We start from the raw sequence: 16,173 nt of genomic DNA on the forward strand, positions 1-16,173 counted from the left end.
ATAAGTAGGCAATGGATAATAAGCTGAGTGAACTAAAAGAAATTATGAAACAGAGTTGTAAATATTAGATCGCTTTTTCGAGAATGAAGTTGGACTTGTGCAAGTCTAAAATAGTCCAAAATAATCTCAGCACCACCTTGCTTCCAGGTGTCCAATCTCATATGGGGAAATTTAAGTACCTTATCATCAATTGCAAAGAACAGAGATTCTGTCATTCCTTCTGGAAGCTTGGAATTGTTCATGACTTACCAAGCATTAAGAGATTTTCTGGCTGTCTCAGTATCTCTGCGAGGGCTATTGGAACCACCTAAACTGATCTAATGGACTCTCATGTTTCTCCTACCTGCTGCAAAGGAGGCAAGCAATATTCACAGGCTGTTAACTTGAAGGGACAATGAATTGTGCTATTTCCACCAGGCCGCCCTCAGACAAGGAGGAAAGATAAATCTTCTGGGGGAGTGCAGGGAGAAAAATCCCCAGTATTGCCTCAAAATCAGTTCCCATTTTCACTAAACCAGAAGTGTAATAGGAAGCAGATTTTCAGGAAGGAACCCCCTTTTGAAAGCTGTGGGGCACTGGTTCTATACGAAGTTATATCAGTATAAATGTTAAACTATAATTTAGCATTCGCTCAAAAGATGAAGGGGAAAAATAGAAGCATTAATCATATGTAGGTTTGAGAAGCTTAGTGGTGGATGGAAAAACTCCCCTGCCTCCTGAAGACCAGTCAATGTGGCACCTCTAGCAAACCTCAGAACTCAGCCTTATTTTAATCTCAGCCAAGGAGACAGAACTTTTTCTCCTTAGAAGTGTAATTGCACCTAGGTCAGAAGAAGGACATAGAAAACTGCAAAGTGATGCAGTTCATGCTGTGTCATTTTGTCTGTCTTGTTAGCCAGAGCACTTTCTTTCTTGTGCCTGTGAAGATCTGTATGCAGTGCTCCAAGGAGTTCAAAATTAACAAATAAAAACAGACCAAAAAGTTAAAAGGAAAAAAAAGAAAATTAAAAAAAACATACGAAGATACAGCAAAACAAAGGTATTTCCCAAGGAACTTTAGCAAACTTAGTCCATTTTAATAAGTTCATAGATATTTATCTGATGGAACACAGATGTTTATTTGACTGCCAGGTAAATTTTAAACAACTCTTTTGTGGGTTTTGATTAACTATAGACCTAAACTGAGAATGAAAAGCCTGGTAGTGTAAAATGCAGATCTTTTCTCAATGGATGCTGTTATTTAAGCAGGATTTAAGAATATAATTTAATTACAGGTATTTTAATCTTTAGTTTCTTTTCATGCAAGTAAGCAACATTCCCTGTATTCCTCTTGCATCTTTCTTTTTCACAGTATTTTTCCAATGTTTTCAAGTGAGTATAAGGAACTCTCAAAAATGCCGCAGTAGGTAAATTTGGGGGGAATTTGAACTGACCACACTAAGTTGGCTCTTAAGAATTCCCTGGTGTGAGGTGTCACCCTGGTGTTGGAGGCAGGAGGTGTCAGATGGAGAAAGCGCTGAAATCTGTACTTTCTAAAGAAGGTGAATTTCAGTTCTTTGCCAAATATCAACATTGGTCAGCTGTTCAGGTTTATAAGACAAATGCTCCAAGGTTATTGGATGTTAGTTAAATCCTTGTTTTCCTCTGTCAGTCACCTTTAGCAAGGAGTTGTAGGTACTGACTCTTCCTTTTTCATACTGCTTAGGAAGGATTCTTAAAAGAGTCTTACTTATGGGCTTTAGGATTCTCATTTCCCAGTATCTCTCTGTATGGCTGCTTTTACTGCACACTTCTTAATTATTGGGTTTTAAGCATTTGGCATATAAAGCTTTTCTTTTCCCCATTCCCCCTCTCTCATCTTTGTTTTCAAACACAGTGCAGTTGTGCTGTCCTTATTCATTTGTGCTAGTCACAGTGGAGATGTGTGAAGGTAGAACTGCAAAACTGTGCTTTTAACATGCAAAATCCATCATATAACTCTTCCTACAAACTCCAGTCAACCACAGAACTCTCTACACTGCATCTGCATTAGTATTTTTGTATTATGACATTCATATAATGTTTGTAGGATGAGCTGGGGTTATGCCTGCTGTTTCGCATGGCTGCCTACTTCAGTCTGCAGACTTCCAAGGAAATTTTTTAACTCTTTCACAGTTCTTATACCTACAGAAAAGCATTTTAGGAAGCCTCTATTATTGCAAATTAGTTGCAGGAATCTTGCTAGGTTTTAAGATGCAGTTGAACTTCCTGTATGATTGATCCGTTTCCTGTGCTTGCTGGGGGGGCTTTCCAAACAGTGCCTAGACTTGGGGATCAGAGATTATTATGTATTATGATCTAATGCTATTAGATTAAACAAGCAGTGGAGTCATACTTTAGTAAAATAGGAAGCAAATAGTATACCAGGATTCACAATCTTGAGTATTTGCACATGTGTGTGCAGGGGATAAAAGGTGCCTAAACAAGTGTGAAATAGCAGGTAAAGGAAAGCTGCTTAATTTATCACCTAAGAGCTCAGTTGCTGCAGACTGTTCCATTAGGACTCAAAAAGAACTAAAACCTTCTCATCTTCTCTTGCTGGACAGAGCTGATGCGTCAACAGTGTGTCACACACAATTAAATCTTGGGATTTTAGGCATAGGCTATGGCAGTAACTATAAGAAATGCTATATGTTATGACTTGAGAATTTCAGTCTTCTTCAGTCTTCATATTACTTCTTTAAAAAAAAAAAAAAGAATCCACAAAGGAGCCTGGGGACTGACTGTTCCCAGTTTTGTGGTGTATTAATCAATACAGATCAAAGATTTATTGAGTGCTTGGTCATCTGATCTGCAGAAAATGTCACTGCCTGTTTGTTTTAAGAGAACGTGGGACTGTTAAATTTCTTCACCACTTTTGCTACTTTATTTGCCTTTACTTGTTTGTGTAAAGTGACAAAATCAAGAGGTTTCCCAGGTTCTTGAGTAACAGGTGTAGCAGAAACTCATTAGTACCTATATTAGCACAATACAGGAAGTAATTTGAAGCACATTTGCTTGGAGGATATTTTTTAAAAATATTTTTTAGTTTTCTTGCTTAAAAAGTAGATTTTAATGTGCTTTCCACAGGGCTATGAAGACTGGCTACGACATAAAGCAGATAATGAAGTCAACGGTGCTCCAGTTTATGTTGTCAGAAGTGGCGGCCTTGTGAAAACCAGATCTAAAAACATTCGGGTATGTGGCTGAAGGACAAATTAAAAATTGGTTCTATCACACAGCTGATGCTCTTGTTTTATTACTAATCATTGTGGTTGGATAACAATGCTGAAATGAATTCTGCTCATTAAACCTCTGTATCTTTCTGCTTTGTGTTCACGTAATTAGGTGGGGGACATTGTCAGAGTAGCCAAAGATGAGACTTTCCCTGTTGATCTGGTGCTCCTGTCATCTGACCGAGTTGACGGTTCATGCCATGTTACCACTGCAAGTTTGGATGGAGAGACCAATCTCAAGGTCTGGGCTACTTCTGTGGAATAGAATGTAGTTAATTTGTGGTGCCACTTTTCCTTCAGGCTGTTGAAATAGCCCCCTGCTGCCTGGCAGTCCTGTATTAACCTCATGGGCACTGTTTTACAGACACACGTTGCAGTCCCAGAAACAGCAGTGCTGCAATCTGTTGCCAACCTGGACAAACTGGTAGCTGTTATAGAATGTCAGCAGCCAGAAGCAGATCTATACAGGTATCACTTTATTAGTAAATATTTTGAAATTTAATCAAAATGAGGTGTTTAATGCTCAGAATGTTACAGGTCTTGCTGGGATTAAAATAGCTTCAGACATCTGCTTGAATTTTAGGTTTTAATAATCAGCTTGTGTTTATACATATGCACCTACTGAAAGTTGCAAGTGACAAGTTGAATTTGAGTACTTGAGTAGTAAACCAGACATTATAATATCTATATTTTTTATTTTAATTATGTACATTTCTGTTCTAATCAGTTAACTTTGTTTCCAGATTTTAAAGGATTAAATGGCCTACAAGTCTGAGCAGGTTGAAGAAGGTTCTATAAGGTTCTGCCAGGAGATTTCAATATTATACAGGATATTTTGAAGTGAAATTGACCGAAGTCTAATTTTGAGGATATGTGCTCATCATATTTATTTTGCATATGCTCAAGAGAAGATTTGAACTCCATTCTTCAGCAGCAAAATCTTAGATAAAAACAGGGATATCTAAGTGTGCTTTAACATCAGCAAGCAGTGTCATTGACTCTGTAAAACAGCATCTGGGATAGCAAAAGTTACATTCATATCAAGTATCTTCTGAATTGTATAATGGAAAATGGTAGCTATTAAGTAATAATTTTTAAAATCCAAGTATATCATAACAGCTGTTCTTAAGTAAGCTTGGAGATCTTTGAGAAAGTAATACTAAGTTTTTTAAAATCAAGATACTCAGTTTGAGCAGTTGTTCAAATATTTGATATTTAACAAGTTAAGGTACAATCACTGTGGAAGTTTATGTCCCTATTTGTAGCTGGAGTCATGCTAAATATGCAAGTGTCAGATTTTTAAACACATAGTAGATCTGGTTTATTAAATGAAAAACTACTATTTCTGGTGGATAATATGCAAACTTAGATTTGTTGAGTAATTATTTCTTACTGAATCATCAAGAAGTCGCAATCTGTTTTAAATGAATAGAAATATAATCTTTGTGGTAATTTATCAGCATTAATGAGCTTTCTCAAATGACTATTCCTCTGAGGAATAAATGTTTCTGTTGCTAAATATTTCTTATAAAATCATTGCCAGTTTTGCCACATTGGTTTAGTTTGTTTGTTAATAAAAGTTGATTTATTTTGTACTTGTGAACCATTAATGACTATTTTGTAAATATAGAGGAGGTTTTTACATTTTTGAGTCTTCATGTAGATATTTCTAAGACATGTCCGTCTTTCATAGATTTGTTGGAAGAATAACTGTAAGTCAACAAGCTGAAGAAATAGTACGGTGAGTAAAATTTTATGAGATGATTATTTAAAACACATAGAGGTGGATCACAAGAGTTACTTTTGAATATATGGAATGGGGAAGTATTTTTACTAAAAATATCATTTGCAGTGCATACTTCAGATGGAGATGAGAAAAAATTACTGAAAGAAGTTGATTAGTACCCAGTTTTTCAGATGTAGTACAGGAGTTCTGGGGAGCTTGGCTGTTGTGAAGCAGGTAGTTTTTAGGCACTGGTAATCAGCTGATAACTTTGTTGTTATTTGTTAATTAAGGCACTTATTGATCTGAACCAATTTCCACTGACGTATTATGTAGACTGCAACAGATCCCCTGTCGTCAGAGGCACTGAGAAGGAGTTTTTCCAGTTGAGATTCCTAGAAATTCCTGGTTTAGCTAAGCCGCTGCTAAAAACTTGTAATTTTTAGTAACTATTTCAAACTACAGCTGGACTGTGCAGATAAGTGCTTACATCTGTAACAGGGAGCACAACTGTGTGCACATAATCATGTGCTCACCACCTTTCCCTGTGCAGTCACAGCAAGTCACAAACACATGTGCAAATGTAAAAATAAAGATGTGAAGCCATTTACAGACCCCCATGTGGACTTCCTGGAAAGATTTCTAATTGCTGTGGGTTGGTCCCAGCTACCAGCCAAGCATCCACACAGTTGCTTATTCAATTCCCCCCACCACAACAGGACAGGAGAGAAAATAGGAAGAACGGGAATGTGAAGGATCATGGTTTGAAATAAAGACATAGAAATCACTCACAAGAAATTACCAAATTTTCTTTGGTAAAATTACCAAATATTTTCTGTCTTCCAAAGATAAACTCTAGTCTGTGTTGCACTGATTCAGGTTTGGTATTTTGGGTTTGTCAGATTGGTTTTACAAACTTCATTTATATTTCTGGATTCAGGTTTCTTATACGAAAATTTTAAATGCTCAAGCATTTAGTCACTTTAAGTTCAATTTTTCAGTCAAAGTTTGAGTCTAGCCTAAAATATTAACATATGTATGTTGAATTTAAATAATCCATGATAATCTCTGTAATTGGTACACGTGGTATTTGTGATGGCAACTGCTACATTTGCAGTAACATTTAACTTAAATCTTTGATTGTGGATTGTGGCTTTGGCTTTGGAATTATTTTTTTAGTAACTCCAGGTTATACTTTCAAAGGAACTTCAAGTCTGAGAGCTCTTTTTTGTAATAGTGATCCTGGTTTGATTGTGTCACAGCTAAAGGAAAAGTAGGGTAAACCCAATGGCTTGTATGCCAAAGCACTTGGCATATGAATTTTTAATTCTTTTGTTTCTACCCAATATGTCAACCTGAGCACTGCAGTTGTTAAATTTTTGCTTTCATTTGAAATAGTGGGACAAATACTTTTTTATTTCAAACCAACCCTTCTGGCAGACTCTAGAGATGATACAGCTGCTGCAGTAGAACATAAGGTTCTAACCTTTTATTAACCTTGTTTCTATCTAGACACTTCTCGGAGCACTGTTTGCACTTAATTTAGCTGAAGAAATGAATGTGTTATTGTATTGTTATAGATGTGAGGAAAAAACATCTATGAAATTTTGCCTCCCATGCTAGGAAACAAAATTGGCACTGCTGTGGTGGTGTCCATCTAATTGTTTGTCTCTTTGGTATGAATAGCTTTTGAACTTTCTAGATAATTTCACTTTGACAGAGGGGTAGAGGATTGGTAAATAAGCCAAACCTGAAACAGCACTCCTGGTGCACTGTGAGCTCGACTGGTTTCTTGCCTGCTTGCTTCCCAAGTAACCTGTGGGTCTCTGAACCAGCCCTTTGGAATATTTAGCTCATTCAGTAATTCTGGGATATGGAGCAGTGGTGGGGGAGTATGGCAGTGACCAAAGGAGACATGAAAGGAAACAGAGAGCTCTGTGGAGATGTGTGGGAGGTGTGGTGAAAGGGCTAAGATGACAGATTGAGTTGCTGCATTGGGGATTTATAGAGGATACAGGACAGCTTTGCATAGGAAACTGGATTTCAGTACTTCTCCAGAATACAAACCAGCTGATGTTTACATGCTGATGTGTCTATTTCTTTTTAGACCTCTTGGGCCTGAAAGTCTCTTACTTCGTGGAGCAAGATTAAAAAACACTAAAGAAATATTTGGTTTGTAGACATCTAAATATTTAAAGAGTATTCTCTTCTTAAAGCATGTTGATGAACTGTGTTTTAATTCTACTTGCACTGAAGAAATTGTAATAATCTTGCTGACTGTTACCTGAGGGGATATGATTATAGATGAAAGTAATGATATTATGCTGAAGAATCTCTAAGGATTTAAAGTTCCAGCTCTGCTCTGTGAAAATATTTGAAGAGGTTTGATAAAGGAATAACTTAACTTCAATGGATAAGTGACTGTTCTTACTGTTACCTATTGTTCAAGGCTTTCTCCTGAGATTTACCATGCTGATTTCCATAAAATACATATTGAAGAGCAGTACAGTCATAATAACAGTGCTAAAGTACATGTTAAAATTACTTCAGTAGTACTGTTTCACTATAGAAGAATATTGCAAATAGTACAAAATACTGTCTCATAGTAAACACAGAAGCAGTACCACCTTTTGCTTTTATCCTGTGTCTCTCAAAATGAAAAATTCTGCAAATTGTATTTATGCAAAAAATAGAGTCTAACAGTCTAACTCCTCCCCCCTTCCTTCCCAGGTGTTGCTGTGTATACAGGTATGGAGACAAAGATGGCATTAAATTACAAGAGTAAATCTCAGAAACGGTCAGCAGTAGAAAAGTATGTTTATTTTCTAATATCTCTCTTATTTGTAGAGCTTTAACTTAGTTTTTCTTGTGTAACCTTAAAACCCTGGTGGTCTCATCATTGGGTTGTAGGCAAAGGGAAGAGTGTTAATTGCTTTACCTTCAGTAGGAAGCTGTAAAGACAAAATTCATTTCTTGACATATCATCCTTTAGTAGTGTACAAAGTGGAAATACCCAAGCTTGCTCCTGGTTGCAGGATAGGTGTTACTATGATAGATATTTACATTGAATCTCATAATTTACTTTAAAAGGAAAAGGAGTTCTGATACGTTGCCTTTATTCCCGTTACAAAAAATCTGAGAGACCCCCCTGGCATTCTTGTGCAAATATGGAATTGATTATTCTTCTATAGCTACATGCAGATACCACTGTAGTGTGCACAAGAGATGCTCAGCCATCAGACCAAGGGGTGCTAGCATGGTCTGGCTGGCATTACAGAACACAGAGGCAGGTGTGACTGTATCCTGCTGTAGCCTGGCTTGGGTTAGACACTCAGCTGCACATGGCAGTGCTCTTCTGACTGAGGAAAAGGTGCAGCCATGGATTTCTGCTGTGATTGTTTGTACTGCCTTCACAGCCTTGCAAGGTCCTTGGGGAAAAAGAAAAGGATAAGTCAGCCATGGCAGTCTGGGACTACAGGTGTGACACAAGCCAACTGTTTGGGTGTTCCTGCACCTTAATCTAGTCTTCATATTGCTATATAGAGAGTTTATCTTAGTCAGGTGTAGAATTTCTTTCCCATCCTGTTGCTTGCTTGTCACATAGAAACTTCATATCAAGCGCAGGATACATTTTTTAGAAAAAGGTCCAACAAGTTTTTGATCAATAAATGTAACCAGTGTGTCAACAGATTAAGTAAAATAAACTGAAGTTGCTTGCTTTTTTTTTTTTTGCCTCTTTATAGGTCCATGAATTCCTTTCTGATTATTTATCTAATAATCCTCCTCTTTGAAGCCATTCTGAGCACTATTTTAAAGTATGCATGGCAAGCTGAAGAGAAATGGGATGAGCCTTGGTATAATGAAAAAACAGAGCATGAAAGAAACAGCAGTAAGGTAATTCTGCCCAGTAGTTCTGTCCAGTTGCATATCTGAGGAACACTCAACCAAAATACACTGAATGTAATATATATTATGTCTCTATTCTATGTGTAACCACCTAATGATCCATGTGCAAGTCTGTGTGGTGTTGTCTCAGTGATTTTTGACTTAGTCCCATGTAGCCTCACCATTGTGTAGAAATATTTCTACCTCTGTTACTTGTTGGACTTTTTCTTGCTTTATGAAAAGACCAAGCTTTTGGAAAATTTTTGAAAAGGCTTTGTGAGGACAATTTCTGATGGTCTATTTTCTTGTTACTGTTCTTTAGGATGTCTTTTGTCATTCCATAAATGAAAAGAGGAGGAGGAAGGCTTTTTTTGTGTATGTTCTATTGCAGTGATTTCACAGTTCAGGAATTTTGTATGTTCTGTGATGTTGAGATGGTTTGGGCAATTTTGTAAGGCTGTAATTTTGCTCAAGCTCCTGCTTGCCTTCTCACTTATCTTTAAAGGTTGAAGGGATACTTTCAAATGTCCCTGAAATCTGCGGTTCTGAAAATTGTCTCATTTTTCAATTAGTCTGTATTTTTCTTTGTTCTGTTTAATTTGTGATTTCTGTATGAGTCTACCTTTGTCCAAAGCAGTTCAGGAGCTTAATTTAAAATAACTGCTACGCAAGTTAGTCTAGCCTGTGGAGCCTTTCAGTTCTGAGTAGAACAGGGATAAGTATTTCCTCAATCTTTCCATTCCTTTACTTCTGCCATCAGGAACGTAGAGAGCCATGTGTGTTTCTGCAGTGTCATTCTCCTGTCATGTCTTTGTTTTTCCGTCTCCCATGTTGACTTCCACAATCTGCTTTGCATTTCTCAACATGCTGACTTCCTTACTCAGAGTGTTTTCCCTGTCTGTCTCCTCCTGTGTGTACTGATTGTTATTTCATTGCCATTGCTTGAAGAGACTCTCTAACTTAAGTAACTGTCACTACTTCTCTTTGATGAATTGCTGCTCTCACTTTCTATCTGTCTTTTCTGGTTTACTTTGGAAGTTCTCTTTAGGCACAGAACTTGCTGAGTTTTGTCAGCTACTTTAATTATTTATTAAATACTTACAGCAGTGCTCCCTAATGAGGAAGAACAGACATAATTTAGCTTTGCAAATTGCTGACTACTTTTATGCTTCCTTTCTTTAAAATGTTCTCCTGCACCAGTATCTGGGGGAGTTAAAAGAGGTGGCCTGGTGTTTGTAATCTCTAATCTCCCTTGCTCAGTACTCAGGGGTTGGTAAGAGTCTTCCCAAAGTGCAATTTAGATACTGACTTTGTTGTGCACATGAAAAAGAGACCACAGTGTTGCATTTCAGGGTTTGTTAAAATTACCATACCTAATGAAGAGAAGGTTCTGTCCTGTTACAGAGGTGTTTGCCTAAAATGTGTGTGTAGAACACAGTCATTTGAGGAGGAATAAAAGAAATCCACATGGTCCCATTCTTTTCATGTTGTCTGGATCACCCAGGTCACTGAGCAATGCCAGCAGACAGGAACCCTCTTGTCACTCTGCTGTCCTGAAACAGCAGAGTTCTTGCAGATTCCTCTGAGAGCATGGAAAATCACGTATTTGCCCTCACAATTTAGGGTTCCTTAGAAGAGCTTCTGTGAATGATGCTGTTTGATGGAATGAGGAACATGTTCATTTTTTCAGACCAAACTCTTTCAGAGTTCAAAAACAGAATCATCGTGACAGTTAATATTAATTGGCAGCCCTCCTGACAGATTCAGTAGAGAGACAAAAATTAATGAACTTGTGAATTGAAACATGCAGTCATAGCTCAAGGCAGACTTTGTGCACCAGTGTGAAGGCGTGTTACTGGGGCAACCTGCAAATGCCTGTGCTGTCACTGGAGTGTTGTCTCTCTCGTGTTTACGTGGGACTTGGGCTTCTCTGGCTCTCCCCGTTTGTCATTTTTCATGCATATTGAAGCATAATTAAGTCACCATGTTTCACCTGATCACTGTAGTAATCTTCATATTTTCTCTTTTTCTCTTGTAGATTCTGAGATTCATTTCAGATTTTCTTGCTTTTCTGGTACTTTACAATTTTATCATACCTATTTCACTCTATGTGACTGTTGAGATGCAGAAATTTCTTGGGTCTTTTTTTATTGGCTGGGATCTTGACCTCTATCATGAAGAAACAAACCAGAGAGCACAAGTAAATACTTCAGACCTCAATGAGGAATTGGGACAGGTAGAGTAAAAAATATGTTGTCTGTTGGGTTTTTTAACCTATTTTCTACTTAGTTTTTAAATATTCAAATTTTTACTGCAGCCTTTTTATTACTTGTGATTTGATTTCTGATTCATTTTAAAATAAGGTATAATGACGTGATGGCAGAAGCTAAAATTCTTATATGATCAAAAACATGTGTGTAACAGAAAATGTGAATGGAGATTATTGTATCTTTCTCTTCTAACAAGTAAATGCAATTCCAAGTCTGGTTTTTTTTGTTTTATTTTACAAAAGGTGGAGTATGTGTTTACAGACAAAACTGGTACATTAACTGAAAATGAGATGCAGTTTCGGGAGTGCTCCATTAATGGCATAAAGTACCAAGAGGTCAATGGTAAACTAACTCCAGAGGGATTTTCTGAAGATTCTCCAGATGGAAATAGGCATGGTTTGGTAAGGCTCTTTGGTTTTCCCACCATTAGTCATCCCAGATGGAAAGTGTTTTATTTCAGAGAAATATTCTTGTAGCATATTCATTAGCATAAAAAAAGCCTCAACAAACATAAGTCAATTTCTAAATAGTTTGAAGCTTTTAAGTGTTACTGAACAACTAATATTTATTAAACATGTTAAGATGTGATTATTAAACATGAAATGCTTGGCAGATTTTTAAGTAAAAACAATTTTTTCTTAAATGTGTTCAAAACTGGGTTGATATGGAAATGTTACAAATCAAGTTTTTTCTTTCTTCTAGGTGAAAGAGGAAGAACTCTTCTTGAAAGCAGTTTGTCTTTGCCATACAGTGCAGATCAATGCAGATCAGACAGATGGTGCTGATGGTCCCTGGCAGGCCAACGGAATAACAGCCCCGTTGGAATATTATGCTTCTTCACCAGATGAAAAAGCTTTAGTGGAAGCTGCAAGCCGGTGAGCAGCACTGCCAGAGCTGTCTGACCCAGGAATTGCCTGCAAGGGCAAACCATCCATGGGGAAAGCAACCTTAAAAATGGTTCAGGACATTGGTGAAGCCCAGGGCCTGGCACTGTAACCTTACTGTGAAAACATTCAGATGTAAAATACACAAACTCCTAGGTGTATAATAAAATGATTATGTAAAATATTTATGAAAATACTTGAGAAATTACAGTAGTCTGAGTATGCTGTGAATAAAATACTGCAGAAAACGGGCATTCTTAATTTTCCCTAGAAGCAGAGAACAGTAATGGGGTGTAAGAGTTTTTCCTTTTCTTCCCTGCCACTTCCCCTCCCTCTATTAAAAGGCATTTTTTCTAAAGTGATAATTAAATGTATATTTTCTTTACTTTTAGAGTTGGAGTGGTATTTACTGGAATTAGTGGAGACAGTATGGAAGTAAAAAGTCTTGGAAAACCAGAGAGGTATTTGTTTTTATTCCTTGATTATATTGAAGGACTGAACAGTAGTTAAGATTATTGTAATGTTCTCCTCTTAATCCTCTCTGTTCATAAGCAAACCTTGCCTTTCCACAGCCTGCTCTGTTTAATGCTTTTCCCTTGATGTCTTCAAGACAGCTTGCATCTTATTCCTTACCAATTGTAGCTGAGATGCAAGAATTTTGTGTGAGTTACTCTGTGTAGGTGTGTGTTGTAACAGTTTGTATCTTTGCCCATTCCTCAAAGGTTGAGACTGTAGCAGAGTTGGAAAACTGAATTGCTTATTCAAGTCTTGTTTCAGCTCTAGAACTTCCCAGAATCAGTCTCATCTATGCATAATCTAATTAGATATTTTAACCTTTCCCAAAATGAGTACAAATTATCAATAATTGTATATCTGCAGTATGCCATAACTCCCTTTACCAGTTTCATCTGTGTCAGCTACTTGGCAGTACTTTGAAGTTAAGTGTCTAAAATTAATTTTATAAGCTATTGGTAGCATAATAAAAACTAATCCACTTACCAGGGCACACACACTTTTTTGACCGTGTAGATTTTTTACAAATGTCAGAAACAAAATGTAGTTTTCAAAGTTACACATATAATAATGACAGAAGGGTGAAGAAATAGGTAGGAGCTGTTTGTAATCTCCAAATTTCAAGTTAGTATGCAGGAAACTATTCCTGTTGGTAGAAGAAACTTTGATTCTTGCAGAATGGAATTAAGCATATATAAACTGATAAAAACAATGAACAGTGATTGTTGTTCAGCAGTGACAGCATCGCTTTCAGAGTTTCTATATAAAAATAACACTTTGAGGAAAGGTCTGTGGTGTAAGAGTCTATTTATAAGTAATTGTCTTTGGAAATGTATTTCTAAAAATGTTTTCTTTCAATTCCTTCTTTCAAAACACAAAATACAGGTATAAATTGCTTCATGTTTTGGAGTTTGATCCAAATCGCAGACGAATGAGTGTCATTGTAGAGAGTCCCTCAGGTAGGTGATCAGAAATTGCACAAGCAGCCCTTGAGAACTTCTTAAATGGCATTATTTTTATTTCAGTTGTTTGATTTTCTAGGGGAGAAGCTTTTATTCACAAAGGGAGCAGAATCTTCTATTCTTCCTCGTAGTAAGAGTGGAGAAATAGACAAAACAAGGATCCATGTGGATGAATTTGCTTTGGTAAGAGTTTATGCTTGCCCAGCTCCCAGCCTCAGCTGATCAGAAGAAAACTCATGCAGTATAAACTGTGACTTGACATGAAAAAAATCACAGGTGACACCTTGTTAGATCAGAATCTTGTCCACTCTGAATGTGTCTCTCTTTTCTCACAGAAAGGCCTAAGAACTTTGTGTGTGGCTTACAGAAGATTCACACCCGAGGAGTACCAGGAAATTGGCAAACGCCTTCATGAGGCCAGGACTGCCTTACAGCAACGGGAGGAGAGATTAGCAGATGTGTTCAACTTCATAGAAAGGGATCTGGAATTACTTGGGGCCACGGGAGTAGAAGACAAGTATGCAATGGAGTTAATGCTAACTGCGCTCAAACCCAGCAAGTTTGGGATTTATACCTTAAATAGGAAGTGTGAAAAACTCTCCCACTATGACCAAAGGCTCTGTGCTGTTCTTGTTTAATATATTTACCACTCTTTGGATTGAGGGACATTCAGAACACAAGTTGTACCGACTGATTTTGGCTTAATAACAATGACGTAGAGTGTATTTCATCAGGAGAGATTTCATGTCTCTGAATTGGAATAGTTCCAGTTAATATGTAGTGTAACAGAAAATTCCTTTGGAAAACTTCTACTCACAGCTCCTTTGCAAAGTATTCCACTTGTGTAGAACATGCTGTGTGGGTCAGGGGGTGTGTTGTACACTGGAGGGTGCAGATGGGACACTGAGAAGCTTTTCATGCACCACAGTAGCCAGTAATTATTGTGGACTGTTCTAAAGCTTCTCAAATGCAGTGATGGTGCCTAGTTTAAATCAAGATATGCTTATTACTGATTGATACCTTAGGAGGATGGAAGTTTAGTTTTTGTTTCATCAAGGCCTTTGTTTTGTTGCTGGTAACAGACTATTATCTACCAGATTGAAAATACATGTAACATTGCAAATGCAGACTAAACTCACCATGATGGTGGGGTTACAGTGTGATCTCTTTTGTTTATAAAGTGTTCAGTTGGTTATTTATGATTTTTCTTTCTAGACTGCAGGAGAAAGTCCAAGAAACCATAGAAGCCCTCAGGTTGGCTGGTATCAAAGTGTGGGTGCTCACTGGAGACAAGCATGAAACAGCTGTTAGTGTCAGTTTATCCTGTGGACACTTTCACAGAACCATGAACATCCTTGAGCTCGTGCAGCACAAGTCAGACAGTACCTGTGCAGAACAACTGAGGCAGCTAGCCAAGAGGTAAAATACCTGAGATGTCACTGTCTCACTGATGGTCTTAGCTTGGGTTGCATTCATTTTTAGATTTTGTGGCAGTCTTTTTGATGGATGTACCAAACAAAGAGTTTATCTTCAAAAAAAATGATTTATTAATATAATAGACTGGAAGAGGTAGTCTGTCTAACAGATAAACTCATTTGCTTATTGTCTGGCCAACAACAGAGTTTATAGCAAAATTGAAATTTTACTATTAACACTGGTACAAAGTCAACATTTTTGTCCCTGAATAGAATAAAGGAAGACCATGTTATCCAGCATGGACTGGTTGTGGATGGGACCAGCCTCTCCCTTGCACTCAGGGAACATGAAAAACTGTTCATGGAAGTTTGCAAAAACTGTTCTGCAGTGTTGTGCTGTCGCATGGCACCCCTTCAGAAAGCAAAGGTAAGTGAGAATAAAACCAGGATTGTCTTTGAAGTATTTTTATCATGCTTTGAGCAGGCAAGGATTTCTGAAACTCTTTTGTTTATTTGTCTGACCTTTTGTGTGACTTCTGAATCCTTCTTAAATTCAGTTATCTGGAATAGTTTGCTCAGAAGTTCCTACGCATGTGTTTGAAAATCTGCAAGTGGATGGAGAAGTCAAAATATTGTCACCAAGCAAGAAAATGGTTCATCTTTATTCTGCCTCTTGAGTGTTCAGTAAGGCAGTAGCTCTTCTGATCACAGCATGCTTTTGCTTTAGCTGCTCCATCACTTCTCCAAACCAAAAAAGCTAAATTGAAAATTTAGGAACCTGTAAAGAGAAACTCTGCTTATCTGAATACTTTAAAAATACCCAAGTTTGAGGAAAAAGTAAAAGGGATGGGAAGCCAAAACCTACTCTCCAGGGGAGGTTTGCCTTAATATTCTCTTCTAAGATTATTTTTCCTTCATGTGTACTGAAATTTACTCAAATACAGTTTGGATAAGATTCAAATTCAGATTTTGTCTTTTTTTTTATTTTTATTTTTTATTCTAGAGAGCTAAGCTATGAAGGACTATAAAATTCTTTCCTTTTGAAATTTTTTCTTCATGAAAAGACAGCTCTTTACCTTAAAGCACTAGGAAAGCCTTGTGGGAGGTACTAGATGGGCCAGAGGGCAGGTTGCTTTACTGTAGCTATTTTACCTGTTTTGAGCTCACTCTTCCTGCTTCCAGCATTTAGCCAGAGTTCTAATGCAGTCTTTAGAATCACTTCAGTATAGAACTGTTTACCTGGTACAATATTAGTTTCAATAAAATG

General features: G+C 37.3%; 1 protein-coding gene across 9 annotated transcripts in view; it reads left to right on the forward strand.

Moving 5' to 3' along the window:
* ATP11B (ATPase phospholipid transporting 11B (putative)) overlaps positions 1 to 16,173 on the forward strand; it is a 67,297-nt gene that overhangs the window by 20,441 nt on the left and 30,683 nt on the right. For all 9 annotated transcript variants that reach the window (XR_014854007.1, XM_085069117.1, XM_085069116.1 and 6 more), the window contains exons 5-20: positions 3,109 to 3,216; positions 3,367 to 3,495; positions 3,619 to 3,722; positions 4,948 to 4,995; positions 7,085 to 7,149; positions 7,708 to 7,789; positions 8,721 to 8,871; positions 10,901 to 11,098; positions 11,375 to 11,533; positions 11,835 to 12,007; positions 12,409 to 12,477; positions 13,415 to 13,488; positions 13,571 to 13,674; positions 13,827 to 14,008; positions 14,707 to 14,910; positions 15,180 to 15,333. Coding sequence is in view for 8 of the 9 variants with exons in the window: in XM_085069117.1 (XP_084925243.1) it covers positions 3,109 to 3,216; positions 3,367 to 3,495; positions 3,619 to 3,722; positions 4,948 to 4,995; positions 7,085 to 7,149; positions 7,708 to 7,789; positions 8,721 to 8,871; positions 10,901 to 11,098; positions 11,375 to 11,533; positions 11,835 to 12,007; positions 12,409 to 12,477; positions 13,415 to 13,488; positions 13,571 to 13,674; positions 13,827 to 14,008; positions 14,707 to 14,910; positions 15,180 to 15,333 (2,004 nt within the window). In the remaining variant the exon portion in view is untranslated. The remainder of the gene's footprint in view (positions 1 to 3,108; positions 3,217 to 3,366; positions 3,496 to 3,618; positions 3,723 to 4,947; positions 4,996 to 7,084; positions 7,150 to 7,707; positions 7,790 to 8,720; positions 8,872 to 10,900; positions 11,099 to 11,374; positions 11,534 to 11,834; positions 12,008 to 12,408; positions 12,478 to 13,414; positions 13,489 to 13,570; positions 13,675 to 13,826; positions 14,009 to 14,706; positions 14,911 to 15,179; positions 15,334 to 16,173) is intronic.

The sequence above is a fragment of the Lichenostomus cassidix genome, chromosome 9, assembly GCF_008360975.1.
Source record: "Lichenostomus cassidix isolate B80296 chromosome 9, HeHo_3.0, whole genome shotgun sequence".
Taxonomy (NCBI): Eukaryota; Metazoa; Chordata; class Aves; order Passeriformes; family Meliphagidae; genus Lichenostomus; species Lichenostomus cassidix.